At 41.0% G+C, this 24028-nt stretch overlaps 2 protein-coding genes across 2 annotated transcripts; both read left to right on the top strand.

Annotated features, from left to right (window-relative positions):
* Positions 1-3459: 3459 nt before the first annotated feature.
* Positions 3460-6183, top strand: LOC105710386 (protocadherin alpha-1). Its single transcript, XM_064366410.1, has one exon. The coding sequence runs from the start codon at positions 3613-3615 to the stop codon at positions 6034-6036; it is 2424 nt and encodes an 807-aa protein (XP_064222480.1). The 5' UTR covers positions 3460-3612; the 3' UTR covers positions 6037-6183.
* A 6161-nt stretch (positions 6184-12344) lies between these two features.
* Positions 12345-14905, top strand: LOC135270633 (protocadherin alpha-2). Its single transcript, XM_064366407.1, has one exon. It carries the CDS (start codon positions 12458-12460, stop codon positions 14903-14905), a length of 2448 nt encoding a protein of 815 aa, XP_064222477.1. The 5' UTR covers positions 12345-12457.
* Positions 14906-24028: the final 9123 nt, after the last annotated feature.

The following is a 24028-nucleotide window of genomic DNA, read 5'->3' on the forward strand; positions in this document are numbered from 1 at the left end:
GGAGCAAATAAATGACTTAAAGTTGGAACTTATATTTAAAAGTGAAGTGAAGTGTAAAAATTTGCAACAGTCACAACCTGGCCATGTAGTAAGAGAAGGAAAAAGCATTTTCAGGAAATAGATTCAAGAGGGCTGCAGAGAAACCATTTGCCATGGAGATTAGGATGACTAAAAGGAAGCTGAGTACTAATACCTAAGATAATGGGAAATAGGCGTCCAAGCCATTTCAGAAATCTTCCAGAGAGCCCCTCTCATAACAGATCCAGAGACCTGGGAGGAAAGAATGATTTTGAGGACCAGTCCCAAGGTCCTGCTGGCATGTGAAGCCTTGGGACACTGCTCCCAGGATCCTACTGTTCTGGCTCCAGCTGGAGCTCAAAGGGCTACAGGTACAGCTCTGGCCACTGCTTTGGACAGTGCAGGCCACCATAAGCCTTGGTGGCTTCCACATGGTATTAAGCCTGTAGGCACACAGAATGCAAGTGTGAAGAGGGCTTGGCAGCTTCCGCCTAGATTTCAGAGAGTCTATCAGAAAGCCTGCATGCCTAGGCAGAAGCCTGCCACAGGGTGGAGCTCCCACAAAGAACTTCTACTAGAGCATTTCCTGGGGGAAATGTGGGGTTGGAGCTCTCCCACTGAGTTTTCACCAGCATACTTTCTAGTGGAGCTGTGGGAAGGGGACCACCATCCTCTAGATCCAAGAATGATCTGAGAATGCCACCAGCAGCTTGCACCCTGAGCCTGAGAAGCTTCAGGCATTCAATTCCAAGCCATGATATCATCAATGGGGTTGCATCCTACAAAGCCACGGGGATGGGGCTGCCCAAGACCTTTGGAGTCTGCTCTGTGCACCAGTATGTCCTGGGTACAGGACATGGAGTCAATAATTATTTTAGAGCTTTAAGATTTAATGTCTGCCCTGTGTGGTTTTACTTGGGTGGGGCTGTTCCTTTCTTGTGGCTATTTTCTTCCTTTTAGAATGGGAATGTTTACCCAATGCAATGCTGTACTACCATTGTATCTTGGAAGTAAATGCCTTTTTTTTTTTTAATCTTATAGGCAGAAAGAACTTGCCTTGAGTCTCAGATGGGACTTAGGACTTTTGATTGAGTTGATGCTGGAACAAGTGAAGACTTTCGGGGAACTATTGGTAAGGAATAATTGGATTATGCAACGTAAGAAGATCATGAGATTTAGAGAACTAGGGGTGGAATGATACGGTTTGGATATTTGGCTCCTCCTAATCTCATGTTGAAATGTGATCCCCAATGTTGGAGGTGGACCTAGTTGCAGGTGTTTGTGTCATTGGGGTGGATCCCTCATGAATGGCTTGGTGCTTGATAATGAGTGAGTTCCCACTCTATGAGTTCACATGAGATCTTTTTTTTTTTTTTTTTTTCTGAGTGTGGCACCTCCTCCCTCTCTCTCTTGCTTTCTGTCTCTCTTACCATGTGATATGCTGGCTCCCCCTTTGCTTTCAGTTGTGATTGAAAGCTTCCTGAGGCCCTCACCAAAAGCAGATGCTGGCACTATGCTTCTTATACAGCCTAGAGAACTATGAGCCAAATAAACCTCTTTTCTTTATAGATTACCCAGCCTCAGGTATTCCCTTATAGCAATGCAAAATTGACTAATGCACCACCCCAGCAGAGAGGGAGAAGTGGCACCACGTTATTTTCTGCATAGAGGTACTAGTCTAGGTTGCCCACATGGCCTCCTCTGGTACCACAGCTGTGGAGCTTGTTAGCATTTGGGAAAATGAAAGTCTCAGTTTCATATTTTGGACTGGTCTGATACCACCAGAAGTATTGGGGTTCCTCATAACAGCTTTGTAAGAGTGTAAATCTAGATTCCCCACTCAACTTTTGCTGGTGTGGGGCCGCAGTCTTTTTCTGTGGTGATTACCTGGAGTAAATAATTATCTAGGAGTTTTTTTTTTCTTTCTAGGCTGCCTATTTCCTCGTCCTTTGCCTTGAGGGCATGCTTTTTTTTTTTTTTTTAAGCTATTTGCATCAGTACCAAGTGATGTTTCTGGGTTGTTGGCTTCTTCTGCTACAAGTCTGGAATAGATATGGCAAAAACCCAGAGAGTTCACCACTGTGTGTCATTCTTCAAAATTTTTAACACATTAAACTACTTTGCACTTTCAAATGTTGACAATGTTCTCTAAATCTGCTAACCTTTAGAATGTTTCCAAGTTCAAAATTTGCTTCATTTTTGGACTAAGAGAATTCATGTATCTTATATTGCTGTATCTTTTGTAATAAAGTAATTACTACATTGAACTACTGTTAAAATATATAAACTGCTTGTTAAAAAAAATAGCTCCATGTTTTATCTACATTTTAATTATCAAATAAACAAGGATTTAGGCTTTCTGATTATGAAGACATACTGGATTAAATAATCCTTATTCATATTAATATTCTTAAATATTCTTATGCTTAAAATAGAAACATTACGGTTATTCCTTTAAAAATAACCAGTGATAGCTTATTCTGATCACATTTCTTAGTCAAACTAAGATGTAGCTATGGGATTCTGATTATAAATTGGACTGAAGTTGAAAGAGAGGCTTATTAATAGGTAGGTTATTCTCAAATTATTTTTTAAGTATATCTTTGCATTAGATTTACATTTTTCTTTTGACTATGGACTATATTAAGATTCTCAGTATGTGTCTCTGATATTGCAATTCAATATCCATATTATTTTTGTTGTAATATGACAATGTTTGTTCTTGATAAGAAAAAAGCATGGGTGAAAATTTAACATAGGAATAAAAGATCTAGTGTACACTGAATAAATTAGGAGTACTGACTTTTGGAAGTCAAAGTTGTAAGTTCAATACTTAGGTCATTATATAACAAGCAACAAAGGAAAATGTCACAAATATCTTTATTCTAATATTTAAAGTATCAGACAATGATGAAGTTGTTCATACCACATTAAAGGAATTTTACATGTATTCAGAAAATTTCCAAAAATGTAATCTGTAAGTACCTGATAACTATATATACATATGTATGTGTGTGTATCATATCATTTAAAAAATAAACACCCAGGCCATCCTAGAATAAGATAAATCTTAGCAGCTAAAGTACCTTATTCTAAAACTTTGACGTTCAGTTGCAAATATTTATAATAAAAATATATGAGCCGATAAATCGTTTTAAATAAAATGATGTAAGGAGAGGTTATTTAAGTACATCCTAAAGTTTCTATTTTAATTGTAGTATGTTTTTAATCATTACTAAAGGAAAATACCGGATTACATACTCTCCAATGAGATTTTAAAAGTCTTGGGTCTTTAAAGGACATAGAATTGAAAATGATTGCATTGAATACATTGCAGGCGGGTATAGATATTGCATTTTGAAAATCAATGAATGGACCTAAAATTTACATTGGCCACATGATGTCGCTGTATACCACAGAGTCTTGTGAATAGAAAAGACATAGTGATCACTAAAAGTAAAGGAGGAAGCTCCATTTTGTCACTGCCTGAGAGAAGACCGAAACGGTGACGAGATAGATGATTGGGAATACTAGATAAAATAGTATGATTTTGAAGTAAGGAGAGAGCAGTAAGACAGGTGTAGTGCTTTTGCAATGGTGTTTTCTAGGAGAGGAGGCCTGGGAACCCGGGATCTGCTTCTTTCGTTTCTGCTCCTCGCAGCCTGGGAGGTGGGGAGCGGCCAGCTCCACTACTCGATCCCGGAGGAAACCAGACACGGCACTTTCGTTGGCCGCATTGCTCAGGATCTGGGGTTGGAGCTGGCGGAGCTGGTGCCGCGCCTGTTCCGGGTGGCGTCCAAGGGCCGCGGGGACCTTCTGGGGGTAAATCTGCAGAACGGCATTTTGTTTGTGAATTCTCGGATCGACCGGGAGGAGCTGTGCGGGCGGAGCGCGGAGTGCAGCATCCACCTGGAGGTGATCGTGGACAGGCCGCTGCAGGTTTTCCATGTGGACGTGGAGGTGAAAGATATTAACGATAATCCGCCCGTTTTCAGAAGTAGAGAACAAAGAATATTCATTTCTGAATCTAGACTCCTGGATTCGCGTTTTCTGATAGAAGGAGCTGCCGATGCAGACATTGGTGCTAACGCTCTTCTAACGTACACCCTCAGCCCCAGTGATTATTTCTCTTTGGATGTACAGGCAAGTGAGGAACTGAGTAAATCTCTTTGGCTTGAATTGAGAAAATCTTTGGATAGAGAAGAAACACCAGAAGTTCATTTATTATTGACAGCCACTGATGGGGGCAAACCGGAGCTGCAAGGTACAGTTGAGCTGCTGATCACTGTGCTCGACGTTAATGATAACGCCCCACTATTTGACCAAGCAGTATACAGAGTCCACTTATTAGAGACTGCAGCAAATGGAACATTAGTGACCACATTAAATGCCTCTGACGCTGACGAAGGTGCAAATGGCGAAATCGTCTTTTCCTTTGACAGTGGTATTTCTCCTGACATTCAAGAAAAATTCAAAGTTGATTCCAGCTCAGGAGAAATTAGGTTAATTGACAAACTGGATTATGAAGAAACAAAATCCTACGAAATTCAAGTAAAGGCAGTTGATAAAGGAAGTCCTCCAATGTCAAATCACTGCAAGGTTTTGGTGAAAGTGCTGGATATAAATGATAATGCTCCAGAACTGGCGGTAACTTCATTGTCTTTGCCCATCAGAGAGGACGCTCCACTTAGCACCGTCATCGCCCTCATCAGCGTGTCTGACCATGACTCAGGTGCCAACGGGCAGGTGACCTGCTCCCTAATGCCCCGTGTCCCCTTCAAGCTGGTTTCCACCTTCCAGAATTACTACTCTTTGGTGCTGGACAGCGCCCTAGACCGCGAGACCCTCTCGGTCTATGAGCTAGTGGTGACCGCGCGGGACGGGGGCTCCCCTTCGCTGTGGGCCACGGCCAGCGTGTCCGTGGAGGTGGCCGACGTGAACGACAACGCGCCAGCGTTCGCGCAGCCCGAGTACACTGTGTTCGTGAAGGAGAACAACCCGCCGGGCTGCCACATCTTCACGGTGTCGGCGCAGGACGCGGACGCGCAGGAGAATGCGCTGGTGTCCTACTCGCTGGTGGAGCGGCGGGTGGGCGAGCGCGCTCTGTCGAGCTACGTGTCGGTGCACGCGGAGAGCGGCAAGGTGTACGCGCTGCAACCGCTGGACCACGAGGAGCTGGAGCTGCTGCAGTTCCAGGTGAGCGCGCGCGACGCGGGCGTGCCGCCTCTGGGCAGCAACGTGACGCTGCAGGTGTTCGTGTTGGACGAGAACGATAACGCGCCGGCGCTGCTGGGGCCTGGAGTGGTTGGCACTAGTGGTGCAGTCAGTGAACTGGTGCCGCGACTGGTGGGTGCGGGTCATGTGGTGGCAAAGGTGAGGGCAGTGGACGCCGACTCAGGCTACAACGCGTGGCTGTCCTATGAGCTGCAATCGGTGGCAGGTGACGCGCGCATCCCGTTCCGCGTAGGACTGTACACGGGCGAGATCAGCACGACTCGTGTCCTGGACGAGGCTGACTTGCCGCGCCACCGCCTTCTGGTGCTGGTGAAGGACCACGGTGAGCCGGCGCTTACAGCCACGGCCACTGTGCTTGTGTCGCTGGTGGAGAGCGGCCAGGCGCCAAAGGCCTCGTCGCAGGCGTCGGTGGGTGTCGCGGGCGCAGAGGCGGCGTTGGTGGATATCAACGTGTACTTGATCATCGCCATCTGTGCGGTGTCTAGCCTGCTGGTGCTCGCGCTGCTGCTGCACACGGCGCTGCGGTGCTCAGCGCCGCCCACTGAGGGTGTGTGCGCGCCGGGCAAGCCCACTCTGGTGTGCTCCAGCGCGGTGGGGAGCTGGTCGAACTCACCGCAGAGGCAGCAGAGGGTGTGCTCTGGGGAGGGCCCACCCAAAACGGACCTCATGGCCTTCAGCCCAGGCCTACCTCCAAGTCTTAACACGTCAGAAAGAAATGAACAACCAGAAGTAAATTTGAATCTTTCCGGTAATGTAAGTCCAACTTTCGAGCTTTGGCTTTAAATATTTTTCACATTTAACTTGTCTAATCATCTTTTAAAATATCACTTTAAAAAATGTCTTCAGGGTGTTCACTAACATTGAAACAAATCGTACCAGTGAATGCAGATATTCTATTAATAGCAGTTTTGTCTTGAATGGAACTAGAAAACAAACAAAAAAATTTAGGGACAAATTGTCATAGTTCTTGATTTAAAGGCAGGTTAAAAAAAGCTACAACACAAGGTAATGATCATATTCAACACAGGATACCAATGTAGTAAAATAACTGTCATATTCAGGGTAACTTATTATGTTATATCTTCTGGTGAAATGTCAAGCCCCATACAAACAATTCTAGGTGAAGTTACAGAAGTCATCTGCCTTTCCTTTACGTGGCTAAGTTTCAAAGTGAACAATAAACTGAATAGTTTTAAACAAATGTAATTTAAAATACATTTATTCACCAGGGGCGGTGGCTCACCCCTGTAATCCCAGCACTTTGGGAGGCCAAGGCGGCAGATCACCTGAGGTCAGGAGTTTGAGACTAGCCTGGACAACATGGTGGAACCCTGTCTTAACTAAAAATACAAAAAAATTAGCCAGGTATGATGGCGGGCAACTGTAATCCCAGCTACTCGGGGAGGCTGAGGCAGGAGAATCACTTGAACCCCGGAGGCGGAGGTTGCAGTGAACCCAGCAACCCATCTGGACAACAAAGTGAGATTCTATCTCAAAAACAACAATAACAACAACAAAAAACCTCAAAACAAACACACAAACAAAAAACCAAACCAACCAAACAAAAAATACCATTTTATTTAGCGATTTAACTTCTTTATATTAAAAAAATACAACCTCGACTTCATTGTCGTTGTGAACAATTTCCTGATGCCATTAACCTTGAATTCTCCTGGGTCTAGAAGGCCTAATAGTGCAAGTATTTGCTATTTCGGGGATCCAGTTAGGAAACAATTATTAAGCACCTCCCATTCACTCACAAATGTTCTAAAACTCTTTACTTTTTAGCTAATTCAATCCTTCCAATGATTTTGTGAAGTGGAAACTTTAGTCACATTTTGTAGATAAAGGAGCAGAGGTTCAGAAAACCTAAGTTCAGTATTATTACTAAGTTTTCTTCAAATTTCCCAAGAATATTCAAAACTTGCTTGCTCTAATACAGTTCTTTACCTTTCCTAAAATATTTAAGGTAGCTTACAGTGGAAGACATTGGCAAAAGCAAATTATTAAAAAATCTGCTTAAAAGCCAAAGTAAAAGATCAAGAGAAAGGTGGGAGTCATTTCAAAAATCAAGCCTAGGCTAAGTGCAAATCCTAATACTTACCTTCCTGTAAGTCAATATCGAAGCATGAAAAATAATAATAAAAAGAAATTCTCTATTCCATTTCTTCAAGAGAGAAAAAAATAGCCTCTTTCTGCTATAAAATCAAGGAAGGTTTGATTACTGATGATCGTGTAAAGGTTGAGCAATATACTGGGAAGTATGTTTTATAGCAATTTTGCAAAATCTATGGAAATATACTTGATGTAGGCAATATTGCATTTGCTAGTCATTCAGTCAAGGGCATAATGTTAAATTTTATTTCCTATGTTTACTTCTGAAGTTACTTAAGTATTAAATAAATATATTTTTGTCAAACATTCAAACATACATGAATGTCCCCTTGTGAAGACATTCTATGAGAAATTAATGTAATTTGCTAGTTAAGTTTCCAGAGATTTGAGTTGATACAGTATTAACAACTTATACAGTTGCTTCAAGTATTGTAAAAAATAGGCTGTAAGGATGTTCTATAACTTTCAATATATTATCATACTCAGCCTTTTGGCAAGAATCAGAAAAAAATGATCTTAGGATCATGTTGCCAAGAAAATGTCCCAGTTCCTCAAAATATGAGACAAACATTGCAGGATTATAAAATTGGAAAAATAGATTAGAAAATCACAAAATAATTTCTCTTTCCAATTCACATTATTTTGTTCCCAAAGCTTTATTTGCTAAATATATATATATATATATATATTTTTTTTTTTTTGAGATGGAGTTTTGCTCTTGTAGCCCAGGCTGGAGTACAATGGCATGATCTTGGCTCACCGCAACCTCTGCCTCCCGGGTTCAAGCGACTCTCCTGCCTCAGCCTTCCAAGTAGCTGAGATTACAAGCATGCGTCACCATGTCCGGCTAATTTTGTATTTTTAGTAGAGATGGGTTTCTTTATGTTGATCAGGTTGGTCTCGAACTCCTGACCTCAGATGATCCACCTGCCTTGGCTTCCCAAAGTGCTAGGATTACAGGCTTGAGCTACTGTGCATAGCCCATTTGCTAACAATATTAATGTCCAGACAGGATTGCCTTTAGATACATTCAATGTTACTTTATTTAGTTTTGTAGGTTAGTTGAGGGTATTAACTTGAAGGTGAATCTCAAATAATAGTGAATTACTATTAAACCAAAATAAATGGGTGTATGAATACAAAATTTGAAAAGTGATTTTTACAAAAAGATAATTCTAGAATGGAGAAAAAGATGATTGTGGAGTGGTATTGTCACTTAGTATTTACTTTAATGTAAATATGAATGGATTTCTCATTGGTAGTTATCTTGCTCCATTCCAAATCTTCATATAGTTAACATGTGTTTCAGTAGGTTTGTCTTTCTTCACAAGTTGTCTTCTACAAGCTAGCAAGTATCATTTAAGGGACCTTAGAGACTTGTGGTCAGTCAAGGATGTAAATAGATGAAAATGAGAAATAGTTTATATTGGTCCTGGACAAGGCCACTACCAATATTCCTCTGAGAATGCTGGAGGATTTCACTTTTCTGTTGCTTTGAGGTAGCACAATTGTATGATTTCCTTTGGCCAATGAAATGTGAATGGTGTGTCACTTCCAAGCACAATTATGTAACTGCCAGTGAAAGACTTCTGCTCTCTTTTCCTGTTCAGCAATTACATAAGCACTGGTTGACATTGAGATGCCGTAAAGTCAAAACAATCTGGGATGCTGAGCAAACGTGAAGAAAAGCTGTCATATGAAGTATCCAATAACTTTTATTTCTTGTAATTTTATTTACAAGAAATAAAATTGTTTTTATTTTAGAGGGAAAACTGAACATCAACTCACAACAGCATATGTATTGGGATCCCACTGCCATTAAGCTAATACGAACAGAAGAAATTTTAAGAGGAGAGTTTTTTTTACAACAGGAAATACAACTGTAGGAGAACATTATTATTGATATTTTTTACTAAGACGTGACCGTTAAGCAGATTAGATAACTTGAATTCCATAAAAAAACTACTGTGTTTTGCTTTCTTTTTCTTAAATAGCAGATGAAAAATATTAAAACAATAATAAGCTGAATTTTAAAAAGTCATAGATATTCCTTCTTTTTTCTTGCTTAGCATCCATTCCTCTTGTTGTTTTCTTCTTCTGGGGTCTTGCAGTAGTTTTGTGAAAGACTAGGTTGAAGGTTTTGCAACAATGAGTGCTTGGACATGTAAATGTTATGGGATATGCAGTTGCGTAGATAGGTGCAAAGGGTATAATTTTAGCAATGGATACTCTGTTAGTTTCCTTGGGCTGATGCAACAAATTACCATAGACTTGGTGGCTTAAAATAACAGAAATTTATTCTCTTACAGTCTCTGTAAGAATAAACCTCTTCTCTCTTACAAAGGCCAGAAGTCCAAAATCAAGGTGTTGCCTGGACCACATTTCTTCTGAAGATTTTAGGGGAACATTTTTTCTTTCATCTTCCAGTTTCTGGTAGCTCTTGGCATTGCTTGGCTTGTGGCAGCATAACTCTAGTTCCTGCCTTTGTCTTCACATTTCTTTCTTTCCCGTGTTACTATATGCCTTCTCTTTTTCTGTCTTTTATAAGGGGCAACCATCATTGGATGTATGGCCTTCTCTAATTTAGGATGATCTCATATCAAGATCCTCACATTCATTATATCTGCAAAGACCTTTGTTCCAAATACAGTCACTTTCTGAGGTTCTGAGCATAGACGTCTTTTGGGGTATCTTTGACCCACTACAGGTACCAAGAGATATCAGGGGGAGGAGGGATATTTGCTGAGCTTGGCTGATTAGTCTCTTTTCCCCATTGTGGGGGAAATGTACTTGCATATCTGGCAACAGTACTCTATCTCCGGGGGAGAGAGAGAAGTATTCTAGATTCTCAGAAATCCTAAATAACAGCACAAAATGTCCTTATACCCCCACATATGTCATTCTGAAAATCCAGTACAATTACTTTATATGATTTCAGAAATTTTCTCAAGCAAGCCATGTTTCCTGAAGCTAGTATCTGGATTCTTGGTATAATTCCTTCATGTGTTCACAGTGGTCAATGTTGGCCATAGATTAAATAATGCTTACTGGGTATCATACATATGCAGTTGCTTTGCAACCACCTAATGCTGTAATGACCAGTTCTGTAGCTATCTGCAACTAGTTTAAGCTCCAGGAGAATTTTGGTCTCCACTTTTCGGTTCACATAAGAACCAACCTTCCACTTTTCAGTTCACATAATTTAGGTGAAACTGATTTCATTTTCTGGCTTCAAGAATGAACAAGTGAACCATGTCTAGCCAATGTGAGAACAATCACAATTATTGACTAAAGGAAATTTATGTCATCCAAACTGGGCTGTAGGAAGTAATATTCAGGATTTTTGCTGGACTATTAGAAAAGGGCACTTTCTGGTGAGAGTCACTACACTGGTAATTTGTAGTCTAAAAAGCTACTTTGGCCATTTTGCCAGCACATGGAAAAGTTTAACTGAGAAGGTCAGCAGAGGAAAAGGAGTTATAAATGTGGAGATTATTTTCCTTATAGAATTATGGAAGGGTGTAGGTCCAGTTCTGCCTGAAACCAGTAATTAATTACCCATTTTTAAGTACAAGCCAATAAGTGATTCTCTGGTTTATTTTTGCTTAAATCATTTATGAGTATGATAAATATAGTTATGAATATGATTAGAGTATGAATAATCCGTTATGAATATGATTAGAGTAAATACACACTCTCATAGATGGTATAAATAAGTATCTTAAGATACTGTACACAAGGGAAAAATTGTTATTGGGAAAAAAGCTAGCTTTTCTTAACAAGAGCTTTGCTTTTCTCTTATGGACATTGCAAATTTTGCAATTAATTTTACTTTTCTCTTTGCTCTAGAAAGTTGAAAACAAAATTTGTGACATGCTTAGAGTAACTGAAAGTGACCCTTTATTAGGCATTTTGTATGCTATCCTACTTCTTGATTCATTTTATTTCATCCTCATCTTATCTTTATTGTATTTTCATTTTTTTTGACTGTGATGGAATCATCTAAAAATTAACAAAAGAAAATATTCTCAAGTAATTAACACTAAAAAAGAGATCAATTATATTATTCTTGCATAAAAGTCTAAATGTAATAGAAAAGGAAATATTCTAAATTAATAATCATTATCCAAATGAGAAACAAAAATTATTAATTTCCAAACATCTGCAAACAATTAAAAAATCAAAATTAAATCACAAAACAATAGTATATATACATATATTTTCAATGAACTAAAACACCTTTGATTACTATGTTCTTCATTTGAAGAAACAGTGGGAAATGTTAATATATCCAAAAGAATTGACAGCAGGGTCTCAAGAAGTATTTGCACACCCATGTTCATGGCAGCATTGTTCACAACAGTCAAGAGATGGAAGCAATTCAAATGTCCACGGATGCTTGAATGATTAAACAAAACCTGGTGTATATGTGATGGACTTTCATTCAGCCTTAAAAAGGAAAGAAATCCTGTCACAGGCTACAACATGGATAAACCTTGAGGACATTGTGCAAAGTGAAATAGGCCAGTCACAAAAAGACAAATACTGTATGAGTCCACTTATATGAAATATCTAAAGTAGTCAAAATTCATAGAAATAGAAAATAGGACTGTGGTTACCAGAGACTGGAGTGAGGGTGAAAAGGGGAGTTGTTGTCTAATGGGTATAGAATTTCTGTTTTCCAAGATGAAAAATTTATAACAATGTGAATATACTTAACATTACTGAAATGTACACTTAATCATAGTTAATATGGTAATTTTTATGTTGTGCGTTTTTACCAGAGTGAAAAAGGGTAAAAAGCGAATATATTTTAGGGCTTATAATAGGTATTTTTCCAAGATGAAAGTTGTGAGTAAACTTAGACCAGAAAATTAACTAATTTTAAATCTACAGAATAAACAGTAGAGCCACATGATGTCGCTGTCTTCCATAGAGTGTTCTCTAGGAAAGAAAATACCCAGAGCCCCTTTGTTACTCCAGAGAAGCGGAGGAATAAGGGAAGCAGCAGGACTTTAACAGGGATTAGAATATTTAAATTTTTGCAAAACATGCTCTTCTAATTTGATCAAATCACTGAGGATTGGCAATGGCGTCTTCTATCAGAAGGACCCGAAAGGCCTGGACTCGGCAGCTCTGGCTTCTTCTCTTCGCATTCTGGGAGGTGGGGAGCGGTCAGCTCCACTACTCCGTCTCCGAGGAGGCCAAACACGGCACCTTCGTGGGTCGCATCGCGCAAGACCTGGGCCTAGAGCTGGTGGAGCTGGTGCCGCGCCTGTTCCGGGTGACGTCCAAAACACACGGGGACCTTCTGGAGGTAAATCTGCAGAATGGCATTTTGTTTGTGAATTCTCGGATCGACCGAGAGGAGCTCTGCGGGCGGAACGCGGAGTGTAGCATCCACCTGGAGGTGATCGTGGACAGGCCGCTACAGGTTTTCCATGTGGACGTGGAGGTGAAGGACATTAACGACAACCCGCCAGTATTTCCAATGGCAGTAAAGACTATCCGGTTTTTCGAATCGAGACTGGTTGACTCTCGGTTTCCTCTAGAGGGAGCATCTGATGCAGATACGGGAGTAAACGCTCTTCTCTCCTACAAGCTCAGCTCCAGTGAGTTTTTCTTCCTAGATATACAGACAAATGATGAACTAAGCCAATCTTTGTCTCTCGTTCTGGGGAAATCGCTGGACAGAGAGGAAACTGCCGAGATTAATTTGTTACTGGTGGCTACTGATGGGGGCAAACCTGAGCTCACGGGCACCGTTCAAATACTTATTAAGGTATTAGATGTAAATGACAATGAACCAACTTTTGCCCAATCAGTTTACAAAGTAAAATTGTTAGAGAATACTGCAAATGGGACCTTAGTAGTTAAATTAAACGCTTCTGATGCAGATGAAGGATCAAACAGCGAGATTGTGTATTCACTCAGTAGTGATGTTTCCTCCACTATACAGACTAAGTTTAAAATAGATCCCAGCTCAGGGGAAATCAAAACTAAGGGAAAATTAGATTATGAAGAATCAAAATCCTACGAGATTCAGGTCACTGCAACTGACAAAGGAACCCCGTCAATGTCGGGACATTGTAAAATTTTATTAAAACTTGTAGACATCAATGATAACACACCGGAAGTCTCAATAACGTCTCTCTCACTTCCCATCTCAGAGAACGCTTCCCTGGGAACCGTCATTGCTCTAATCACGGTGTCGGATCGCGACTCTGGCACTAATGGACATGTCACCTGCTCCCTGACGCCAGACGTCCCATTCAAGCTGCTGTCCACCTTCAAGAATTACTACTCTTTGGTGCTGGACAGCGCCCTGGACCGCGAGAGCGTGTCGGCCTATGAACTGGTGGTGACCGCGCGGGACGGGGGCTCCCCTTCGCTGTGGGCCACGGCCAGCGTGTCCGTGGAGGTGGCCGACGTGAACGACAACACGCCAGCGTTCGAGCAGCCCGAGTACACTGTGTTCGTGAAGGAGAACAACCCGCCGGGCTGCCACATCTTCACGGTGTCGGCGCGGGACGCGGACGCGCAGGAGAACGCGCTGGTGTCCTACTCGCTGGTGGAGCGGCGGGTGGGCGATCGCGCTCTGTCGAGCTACGTGTCGGTGCACGCGGAGAGCGGCAAGGTGTACGCGCTGCAGCCGCTGGACCACGAGGAGCTGGAGCTGCTGCAGTTCCAGGTGAGCGCGCGCGACGCGGGCGTGCCGCCTCTGGGCAGCAACGTGACGCTGCAGGTGTTCGTGCTGGATGAGAACGATAACGCGCCGGCTCTGCTGGCGCCTAGGGCTGGCACCACTGCCGGCGCAGTGAGCGAGGTAGTGCCGTGGTCAGTGGGTGCTGGCCACGTGGTGGCGAAGGTGAGGGCAGTGGATGCTGACTCAGGCTACAACGCGTGGCTTTCCTACGAGCTGCAGCTGGGAACTGGCAGCGTGCGCATTCCGTTCCGTGTGGGGCTGTACACGGGAGAGATCAGCACGACACGTGCCCTAGACGAGGCGGATTTGCCTCGCCACCGCCTACTCGTGCTGGTGAAGGACCACGGTGAGCCGGCGCTGACAGCCACGGCCACGGTGCTAGTGTCGTTGGTGGAAAGTGGCCAGGCACCCAAGGCCTCATCGCGGGCGTGGGTGGGCGCCGCGGGCTCAGAGGCTGCGCTGGTGGATGTCAACGTGTACCTGATCATCGCTATCTGCGCGATATCCAGCCTTTTGGTGCTCACGCTGCTGTTGTACACGGCGCTGCGGTGCTCGGTGCCGGCCAACGAGGGTGAGTGCGCGCCGGGAAAGCCCACGCTGGTGTGCTCCAGCGCCGTGGGGAGCTGGTCTTACTCGAAGCAGAGGCGGCAGAGGGTGTGCTCTGGGGAGGACTCGCCCAAGACGGACCTCATGGCCTTCAGCCCCAGCTTATCTCAAGGTCCAGACTCCACAGAAGAGAGACAGCTCTCAGAATCAGAATATGTAGGAAAGGTGAGTCTTTCAATTTTTCTCACTAATTCTAAAATTGTTTTTTTTTTAATTTCTATATGATTTCTATTAGTTATTTCGATTCATAATTCTTCATGTATTTTATATCATCCTACTGTGCGATATTGGATATGAATTAGAGATCAATTTCTTGCATTTAGTGAACAATTTAAACAATCTACTTTTTTCTTATGTTTACATTTTGACATTTCCATAATTAAGTCATGAGTAATAGATCTTGAAAGACTGAAAAACACCTTAGCATAATTTGTAAATTAAACATTACCCATAAATATTTTCTCTCTTTTAAAAATTGAAAATCACAATCAGAAGAAATTAAAGAATTTGATTATATAATACATACTTTCAATTGACACTGTCTATCCATTCTGTCAGATAGGGTTTGGAATAACCTGTATTTTGGACATTTCTTAGATTATTCTTTGGATCAATAATGCCCTTGTCTATGCAATAGCTAATGAACTACATTTTCTTTTCTTTTTTCCTTTCTTTCTTTTTAAAATTTTTGTTGAGACAGAGTCTTGCTCTCTTGCCCAGGCTGGAGTGCAGTGGTGTGATCTTAGCTCACTGTACCCTCTGCCTCCTGGGTTCAAGCGATTTTCCTGCCTCAGGCTCCTGAGTAACTGGGATTACAGGCACCCACCACCATGCCTGGCTAATTTTTAAAAATTTTTTGTTTTTAGTAGAGATGGAGTTTCACTATGTTGGTCAGGCTGGTCTTGAACTCCTGGCCTCAAGTGATTCACCCACCTTGGTCTCCCAAAGTGCTGGGATTACAGGAGTGAGCCATTGCACCTGGCCTTTTTTTTGTATTTGAAAGTAGCCTGAGCCTGAGTGGATCTTTTAATGCCAGAATCTCCAAAAGTATCTATCACAGGTTGTTACAACAAAATGACAGCACTTAGGAATAACTGCTAATCTTAAATATGTTTTTTATAAGTAAAATAACCTATCATTTAGTATAAGGATTTCACACTTGCAGAATCTTTGAGTTGTCAGGCAAAAATAGAGTTTATTGAGAAAAGAGACCCTCTCAATTTTGTTTAATTTGAAAATCTTAACATTTAAAAATCACATTGGCGTTGTTCAGGTGGTGGGACATTTTCTTCATTTAAGTGGAGACTACTCTAATCCAGTCTTTATGTTAATGGTTGATAAATCATCCTTCCAGTATCATTATCATTAGGCCAATGTATGCAGGCCTCCCGCTGCAGAGATTGACTACCTTCTTCTGGCATCTAATTCTATGCCTGGGAATACATTTTTCATTAAGGTGAGCTCACTCAGTTTTACCTGGAAGTATCCATATTCCTAATAAAATTAGGGTTTTCTCAAAATGTCTTGGATGACTACATTTTTATTTGAAATCTCTATTTTGGGTAATTAAAACACTGAACGTGACAAGTAAATGTTACACTTGGAAAGAATTTTTTTTAGGTTTTTCAACCAAAGGAAGATGTATTGCAATGAAATAATTGTCTTAAACAGTCTTCTACTATTTGGTTCATAGTTATTTGCTCTTTTTTCCCCAAATACATGTGTGTATTGATGAATCATAGAAATAACTTCCACTAGTAATCTTACCTTTAGCAGTTTCATAGTTAGGTCAGAATATGCATTTCCAAGTTATACTTGACCACTATGTTTCTACCATAGGTAAATGATAAGCTTTTAAAATTATATATTCATACGTGTCCAAATCTCCAGGAGTCACAATCTGTTGCTCTATACATTATTTTTTTTAAATTCTTATTTACTTTTTTTTTTTTGGTTGTCTAAGAAGATGTCTAGGTGGTAGTAGAAACTATTCACTGATACTATTTCCACACAATGGCTCAATCTTCTCAACTCATACTTCCTTTAATATTACCTTTATCTCCTGATAGTGAGTATAGAGTCTACTCTGTTATAAATTCCCATGGGACATTCCATTTTGCAATTAGTATAACTCTTAAAGGTACTGAAATGTGTGGTATTACAATAAGTTGTCAAAGGCATCTCATTAATATGAAGTCAATAAAGTTTTAATATTTTAAATTTATCTCACTATTTTCAAGCTGGCTACCATCTTTCAAAATTCAGAAAAGTGCTAACTGGAATATTAATAGCTATAATTATTTCCTATATCCATGCTTTTCAGAAATAATTTGTAATGTTTACTTCGTCATAGTATAGCACAACAGAATCAGTTATAAATTATGTAAGTTTGATATTAACAGATATCGTTAATTTAACTTACATTTTTACTTATCTTGCTTGAAAAAGTTAATTCAAAATATTTATTCATGAAAAAATTGGCAATTTATCCTATTCTAAATATAAATGATAAAATCTGAATAAGTTGCAGTCCTGGCTTCCATTCAACGAGTACATAGGAAACAAAAGCCGGAATAAAAACATTTCCCCCAAATATTTAAGTCACGTGTTTGATTTCATTTTTAAATGGTCTGGCTATAAGCAAAAATTAATACATTCTTTTATTTCTCTAAATTTGACCTCTTTCCATGAATTTTCTTTGCCCCACTTTCAAATGCTCAGAGGATTCATGCTTCTCACTGAGTTTACAGAGATCTTTAGAATGTTTTATTGTATAGCATTAAATATGTTGAGTAAATTCTGACATATACCTATGCTACTTTTCTCTCTTTACTGATTGGTTAAATCGCCAATTCTTTCAAGTAACAACTTTTAAGGAAACTGGAATCTAGAGATTCATCCAGAGTGGAGATAATCAAAAATGTAATTATTTTATGTTGTTAACATTTTAGTATCTACAGGTAAATTCAAATACCTAAAGAGTGTGGAAAAAATTTAAGCATAATATATTTTTAATTGATGTGATGTGAATGTAACAAATATACAAATCACATTCCCGCAATAGGAAACAAATTTCCTGTTTGAATTTCTCTGTAAAGGACTGACTTCTGAAATCTTTATGTAAGTAACAGTCAAGATAGTTGACCCGGTTATAGTTCTTGAAAAAAAAGGTCATGGGAGTGATTTATAGACATTCTACAAATTTAAACAAAAGTACATATTTTTAAAATTAACAGTTGCTGTAATAATATAAAAGTAGATATATTTATGTTTTAATATATATGGCACACACACATTTTACAAATACTTCAATGTCTCAATGTTTTAATGGTCAGAGATCTGGAAGGATCTGGTTTTTCTATAAAATGTAGCTTGCGAGGTAAAGAGGTTAATGATAAGGTGTCTTGAATCAGATTGAAATACCATCATACCACCAGTTAATATAGTTTTACTTAACCTTTATGTGTTTGTAAAAGCAAATAATATTGAAGCCTATTTCAGAGGATCATGAGAATTTAATGGGATAATTCCATTAAGAGAAGTAGAAAAGTAGCTATCACATGGAAAACATTTCCAATAGATGTCCACTGTTGAAACAGGAATCACAATGTTTTACTCTATGTCATCAATTAGCACAATTGATAGTGAATTAGTATAAAACTTCTAAGGAAACATTTAGATAAAATATAAGGACTTTGAGGAGTGACCAAATTACAACTGAAACTAGAAATTTTGGGAAAGTTCAAACGACATATAAGGAAAAGAAGATATATTTACATATTTGATACTTACAAATTTAGCCACATGGTGTCGCTGTCCACCACAAGGTCTTTCTCCGCAAAAGAAATACAGTGTGCCTTACGTATTCAGATGCTGCTTTGCTTCATCGTCTCTACAACGTAACAGCGAGGAGTTTAAGAAATGAAGATAAGGAACTCGAATTATTTTTAAATTTTGGATCAATGTAAAGACAATCTAATATTGGGAAAATGCTTGCATTGTTGTTCACCTGGCGAGAAGATCCTGGAGCCCAGTGTCTGCTGCTTTCTCTTCTGCTCCTCGCATCCTGGGAGGTGGGGAGCGGCCAGGTCCACTACTCCGTCTCCGAGGAGGCCAAACACGGCACTTTCGTGGGCCGCATCGCGCAGGACCTGGGCCTAGAGCTGGCGGAGCTGGTGCCGCGCCTGTTCCGGGTGGCGTCCAAAACACACGGGGACCTTCTGGAGGTAAATCTGCAGAATGGCATTTTGTTTGTAAATTCTCGGATCGACCGCGAGGAGCTGTGCGGGCGGAGCGCGGAGTGTAGCATCCACCTGGAGGTGATTGTGGACAGGCCGCTGCAGGTTTTCCATGTGGACGTGGAAGTGAAGGACATTAATGACAACGCGCCAGTTTTTCCAGTGGCTGTAAAGAATCTGTTTATTTCCGAATCCCGACAGCCTGGCTCTCGGTTTTCGCTAGAGGGCGCGTCAGATGCAGATATCGGAACAAACTCTTTGTTGACTTACAGTCTTGATTCCACTGAATATTTTACCTTGGACGTTAAAAGAAATGATGAGGAAATTAAATCTCTAGGACTCGTGTTGAAAAAAAATTTAAACCGTGAGGACACGCCTAAGTATCATTTACTAATAACAGCAATTGATGGTGGGAAACCAGAGCTCACTGGCACGACTCAACTAAAGATCACTGTTTTGGATGTAAACGACAACGCTCCAGTGTTTGAGAGGACGATCTATAAAGTCAGATTATTCGAAAATGCACCAAATGGTACCCTAGTGGTGATCGTTAACGCCACTGATTTAGATGAAGGAGTAAATAAAGATATTGCATATTCTTTCAATACAGACGTATCAGCCGATATTCTGTCAAAATTCCATTTAGATCCAGTCAATGGACACATCAGTGTAAAGGGTAACATAGATTTTGAGGAAAGTAAGTCATATGAAATCCAAGTAGAAGCCACGGATAAAGGAAATCCCCCAATGTCAGATCACTGCACAGTTCTACTGGAAATTGTGGACATCAATGATAATGCACCTGAGTTGGTTATCAAATCACTATCTTTACCTGTATTAGAAGACTCTCCACTTGGCACAGTCATAGCCCTGATCAGCGTGTCCGACCGCGACTCAGGAGTCAATGGACAGGTGACCTGCTCCCTGACGCCACATGTCCCCTTCAAGCTGCTGTCCACCTTCAAGAATTACTATTCGTTGGTGCTGGACAGCGCCTTGGACCGCGAGAGCGTGTCAGCCTATGAGCTGGTGGTAACCGCGCGGGACGGGGGCTCGCCTTCGCTGTGGGCCACGGCCAGCATGTCCGTGGAGGTGGCCGACGTGAACGACAACGCGCCAGCGTTCGCGCAGCCCGAGTACACTGTGTTCGTGAAAGAGAACAACCCGCCAGGCTGCCACATCTTCACGGTGTCGGCGCGGGACGCGGACGCGCAGGAGAACGCGCTGGTGTCCTACTCGCTGGTGGAGCGGCGGGTGGGCGAGCGCGCGCTGTCGAGCTACGTGTCGGTGCACGCGGAGAGCGGCAAGGTGTATGCGCTGCAACCGCTGGACCACGAGGAGCTGGAGCTGCTGCAGTTCCAGGTGAGCGCGCGCGACGCGGGCGTGCCGCCTCTGGGCAGCAACGTGACGCTGCAGGTGTTCGTGTTGGACGAAAACGACAACACACCAACACTGCTGGCTTCTCGGGTGGGTGGCATCGGTGGCGCAGTGAGCGAGCTGGTACCGCGGTCTGTGGGTGCCGGCCACGTGGTGGCGAAGGTGCGCGCGGTGGATGCTGACTCGGGCTACAACGCGTGGCTTTCGTACGAGCTGCAGCCAGGAACTGGCAGCGCGCGCATCCCGTTCCGTGTGGGGCTGTACACTGGAGAGATCAGCACGACGCGTGCCCTGGACGAGGTAGACGCCCCACGCCAGCGCCTCCTGGTGCTGGTGAAGGACCACGGTGAGCCCTCATTGACCGCCACGGCCACGGTGCTGGTGTCGCTGGTGGAGAGTGGCCAGACACCCAAGGCCTCGTCGCGGGCGTCCGCTGGCTCCGCGGGCCCTGAGACTGCCCTGGTGGATGTCAACGTGTACTTGATCATCGCCATCTGCGCGGTGTCCAGTCTGTTGGTGCTCACGCTGCTTCTATATACTGCTCTGCGGTGCTCGGCTGCGCCAACCGAAGGTGCGTGTCGGCCGGTGAAGCCCACGCTGGTGTGCTCCAGCGCAGTGGGAAGCTGGTCATACTCGCAGCAGAGGCAGCAGAGGGTGTGTTCTGGAGAGGGGTTGCCCAAGAGCGACCTCATGGCTTTTAGCCCTAGCCTTCCACCTTGTCCAATTAGCCGGGATAGAGAGGAGCAACTGGATGTGGACGTTGATCTCTCAGCCAAAGTGAGTAATTTTTATTTACTCTTTCCAAATGTCTTTTTCATTCCTCAATGTTTTCACTCCTTTGGAAACAAGTTAATAGTTAAGTATGAATTATGTGATTCATAGTTAGACTTTTCCAGTTACTGGTTTTGTGGTTAAAATGTTAAGATTTTTGTTGCTAATTTTTGAACCAAATCAGCGGTAAGTAGTGAGATCCACACTTATAGTTTTGTTTTGTTAGTAGGTGCAGTAGTAGGATTATTTTATTGCCAAATGGCTGGGTAAAAACAAATGTTTTTCTTAGATGAATTGCATTGTTTAGAGAATTTGACTTTGACTTGTTTTGTACTTACCCCTGCAGAATGCTTCTTCAATATATTTTGCCATTTTAATTTGGACTTCCCACTACATGTTAGTACCAATGTTACTTGCCCATTCTGTGAGTTCACCTAAATGCTTATAACTCGCTATTGATTATGCTTTTCCACCTTCAATTTCAAAAATGAGATCATTACACCTGTTGTCTTTTATGGAACCTTTTTTATTCTCTTATTCATTTGTTTGGAGTCTCAATCCTTCTTTTTTACTTGAATATGATTCATTTTAGGCCTTGTGCTCTCATTTGGCAATACTGTTTATTGTTTTTTGATTGTCCAATTGGGAAAAAAATTGAGACTAACAATTGTATTTAGAATTGTATCTTTGTCCATCTTCAGTTTATCACTCCTTTATTACTAATAACTAAAATAGCAATATCAAGTGAAAATTTAATAGTTCTGTGGTATATTTATATATTAATTTTAAAAGAATGTTTTAAATCTTTTAAAAAATAATTTTCGGCCGGGCGCGGTGGCTCAAGCCTGTAATCCCAGCACTTTGGGAGGCCGAGGCGGGTGGATCACGAGGTCAAGAGATCGAGACCATCCTGGTCAACATGGTGAAACCCCGTCTCTACTAATACAAAAAATTAGCTGGGCACGGTGGCGCGTGCCTGTAATCCCAGCTACTCAGGAGGCTGAGGCAGGAGAATTGCCTGAACCCAGGAGGCGGAGATTGTGGTGAGCCGAGATCGCGCCATTGCACTCCAGCCTGGGTATCAAGAGCGAAAACTCCGTCTCAAAAAAAAAAAAAAAAAAAAAAAAAAAAAAAAAATTTTCAATCTAAACAATACCTTGAAAATAATTATGATATCTAATTTTAAAACTATCCCTACTAGCAAAACTTTCTATTTACTAATGTCGTTTGCATAACATACTAAGGGCGCTAATATGAAATAAGTTTGATAAGTGAATGTTATTACTGGTTACCTTCTCTGAATACCATCCTGCCTATTAATGTGTGCCATGCAGTAAGCAGAAAACTCCAAATAACTGAAACCAAATGAGATTGAAGTGAGACTTTTTTCTAATCTCTCCCCCTCATATTTGGTTATCTCCTCTAGCAATTAGTTGGACTCCCATTTAAGTTTCCCTGCCACTAGAGAGAAATAGTAACCAACTGAAACCTGGTTAATACGCATTGACATTGTGGGAGGTCTAACATGTGAATTAGATATGTTTCTTGACTCCTCTCTTTCCCCCAACTTCTATTTTCTTTATTTTCTTTTTTGGCACTATCCTTTGTTGCTCTCTTGTCCATCAAGTAGTAGCCATAGCATGTCCAACTCAGGTCAATATTTTTAAAATTTAGTTCTGTTATCAGCCTCTTGTATATAATAAGAGTCAGCCAAAGTGCTTGTCTTCCCACATATGGAACTTCAGTCTTCAAATCCAGCTTGCCTCTTGAAATTTTTGTCTTACAAGATTCTTGGCAAAGACATTTTGAAGACTTCAGAGTTTTCACTTCAGAGATGTATTATTGATGCTATGTCAAGTAAACACTGAATAGCTACCAAAGAAACATCCTTTTCTATTCTACTGCGTTCTGCATCTGTACATTAAAATATTTTGTAAATGAAAATATTACAAATGAAATGGGTGAAAATGGAATTCTTTCTCCTTTTTTTCGATGTGCTTGATGTCAATGATCATTTTGTAAAAATCTGGTTTGGGTCCCCAAATAGTGAAAGTACTCTGATTTCTGTTTTGATTCAGAAATTTGGTGTTTTGTTGTTGTTTTTTTGGGTTGTGTGTGTGTGTGTGTGTGTGCGTGAGTGTAGCTCTTTATAGAGAGGGAGCCTAAAGTTATTTTCACTAGATTGATTTTTTTATTTAGACAAACAGGATGAAAAGAACTTTATGAACACAGGAGACAAAGGAAGTTTTTACATGGCTACCATTATGTCTCTTTATATGAAATTTCTTCATGTAGAAAAATGTATTGTGATTTATTTATTGGGAAGTCTTCATTGCCCATTAAAACCCAGGATGATTCAAAGATCATGACTACCAAGAACTGGAATAAAAATTAAGCTAAAACCCAAGTTGTCAACATGGAACTTGAAATATATCTTAATTGGGGAACTGTCTAAAGAATTTTTTTTTGTAGCTTTAGAAAATTTTAGAGGCTGCTGAAAAACTGCATTTTCCAACTAGCTATGCAATCACCTTAAATTTTATTAGGCAATGGAAGAAAACCAAACCTTTGTTACAGGGTAAATATTCAGCAAATATTAGGTAAGTACCTCTGAGCTATTAAACAATTAAGATGCAACTATTCCTTTTAAAATTTATATTTTGAAAAAGGACACACATACTCCAATGATTATAAGAGATAAATTAATGTAATAAATGGTCCATGTGTTTCAACCTTAGTGCCGCAGTTTGTAAAAGAAGAAAAAATGGCTGTTCAATTGGATTGATCATGACATTCTTCATGGATCAGGGAAGTTTTAAGTGGTTATAAAATGGGGTAAATTGGCTTTAGAAGAGTTTAGAAATGATGTGGATTACTTACAAACAGGACAAAATGAACGTGTTTGTTTAGTAAAAAATGTCATTGGAAGCAGGAAATATTCAGTTTGGCTAAAATATATAAG

The sequence above is a fragment of the Aotus nancymaae genome, unplaced genomic scaffold (genome assembly GCF_030222135.1).
Source record: "Aotus nancymaae isolate 86718 unplaced genomic scaffold, 86718_ANA_hifiasm-v0.15.2.pri h1tg000064l_1, whole genome shotgun sequence".
Taxonomy (NCBI): Eukaryota; Metazoa; Chordata; class Mammalia; order Primates; family Aotidae; genus Aotus; species Aotus nancymaae.

Bases quoted from the DNA above. Each gene is read 5' to 3' on its own strand.
- LOC105710386 (XM_064366410.1), top strand. From the start codon at position 3,613: ATGGTGTTTTCTAGGAGAGGAGGCCTGGGAACCCGGGATCTGCTTCTT.
- LOC135270633 (XM_064366407.1), top strand. From the start codon at position 12,458: ATGGCGTCTTCTATCAGAAGGACCCGAAAGGCCTGGACTCGGCAGCTC.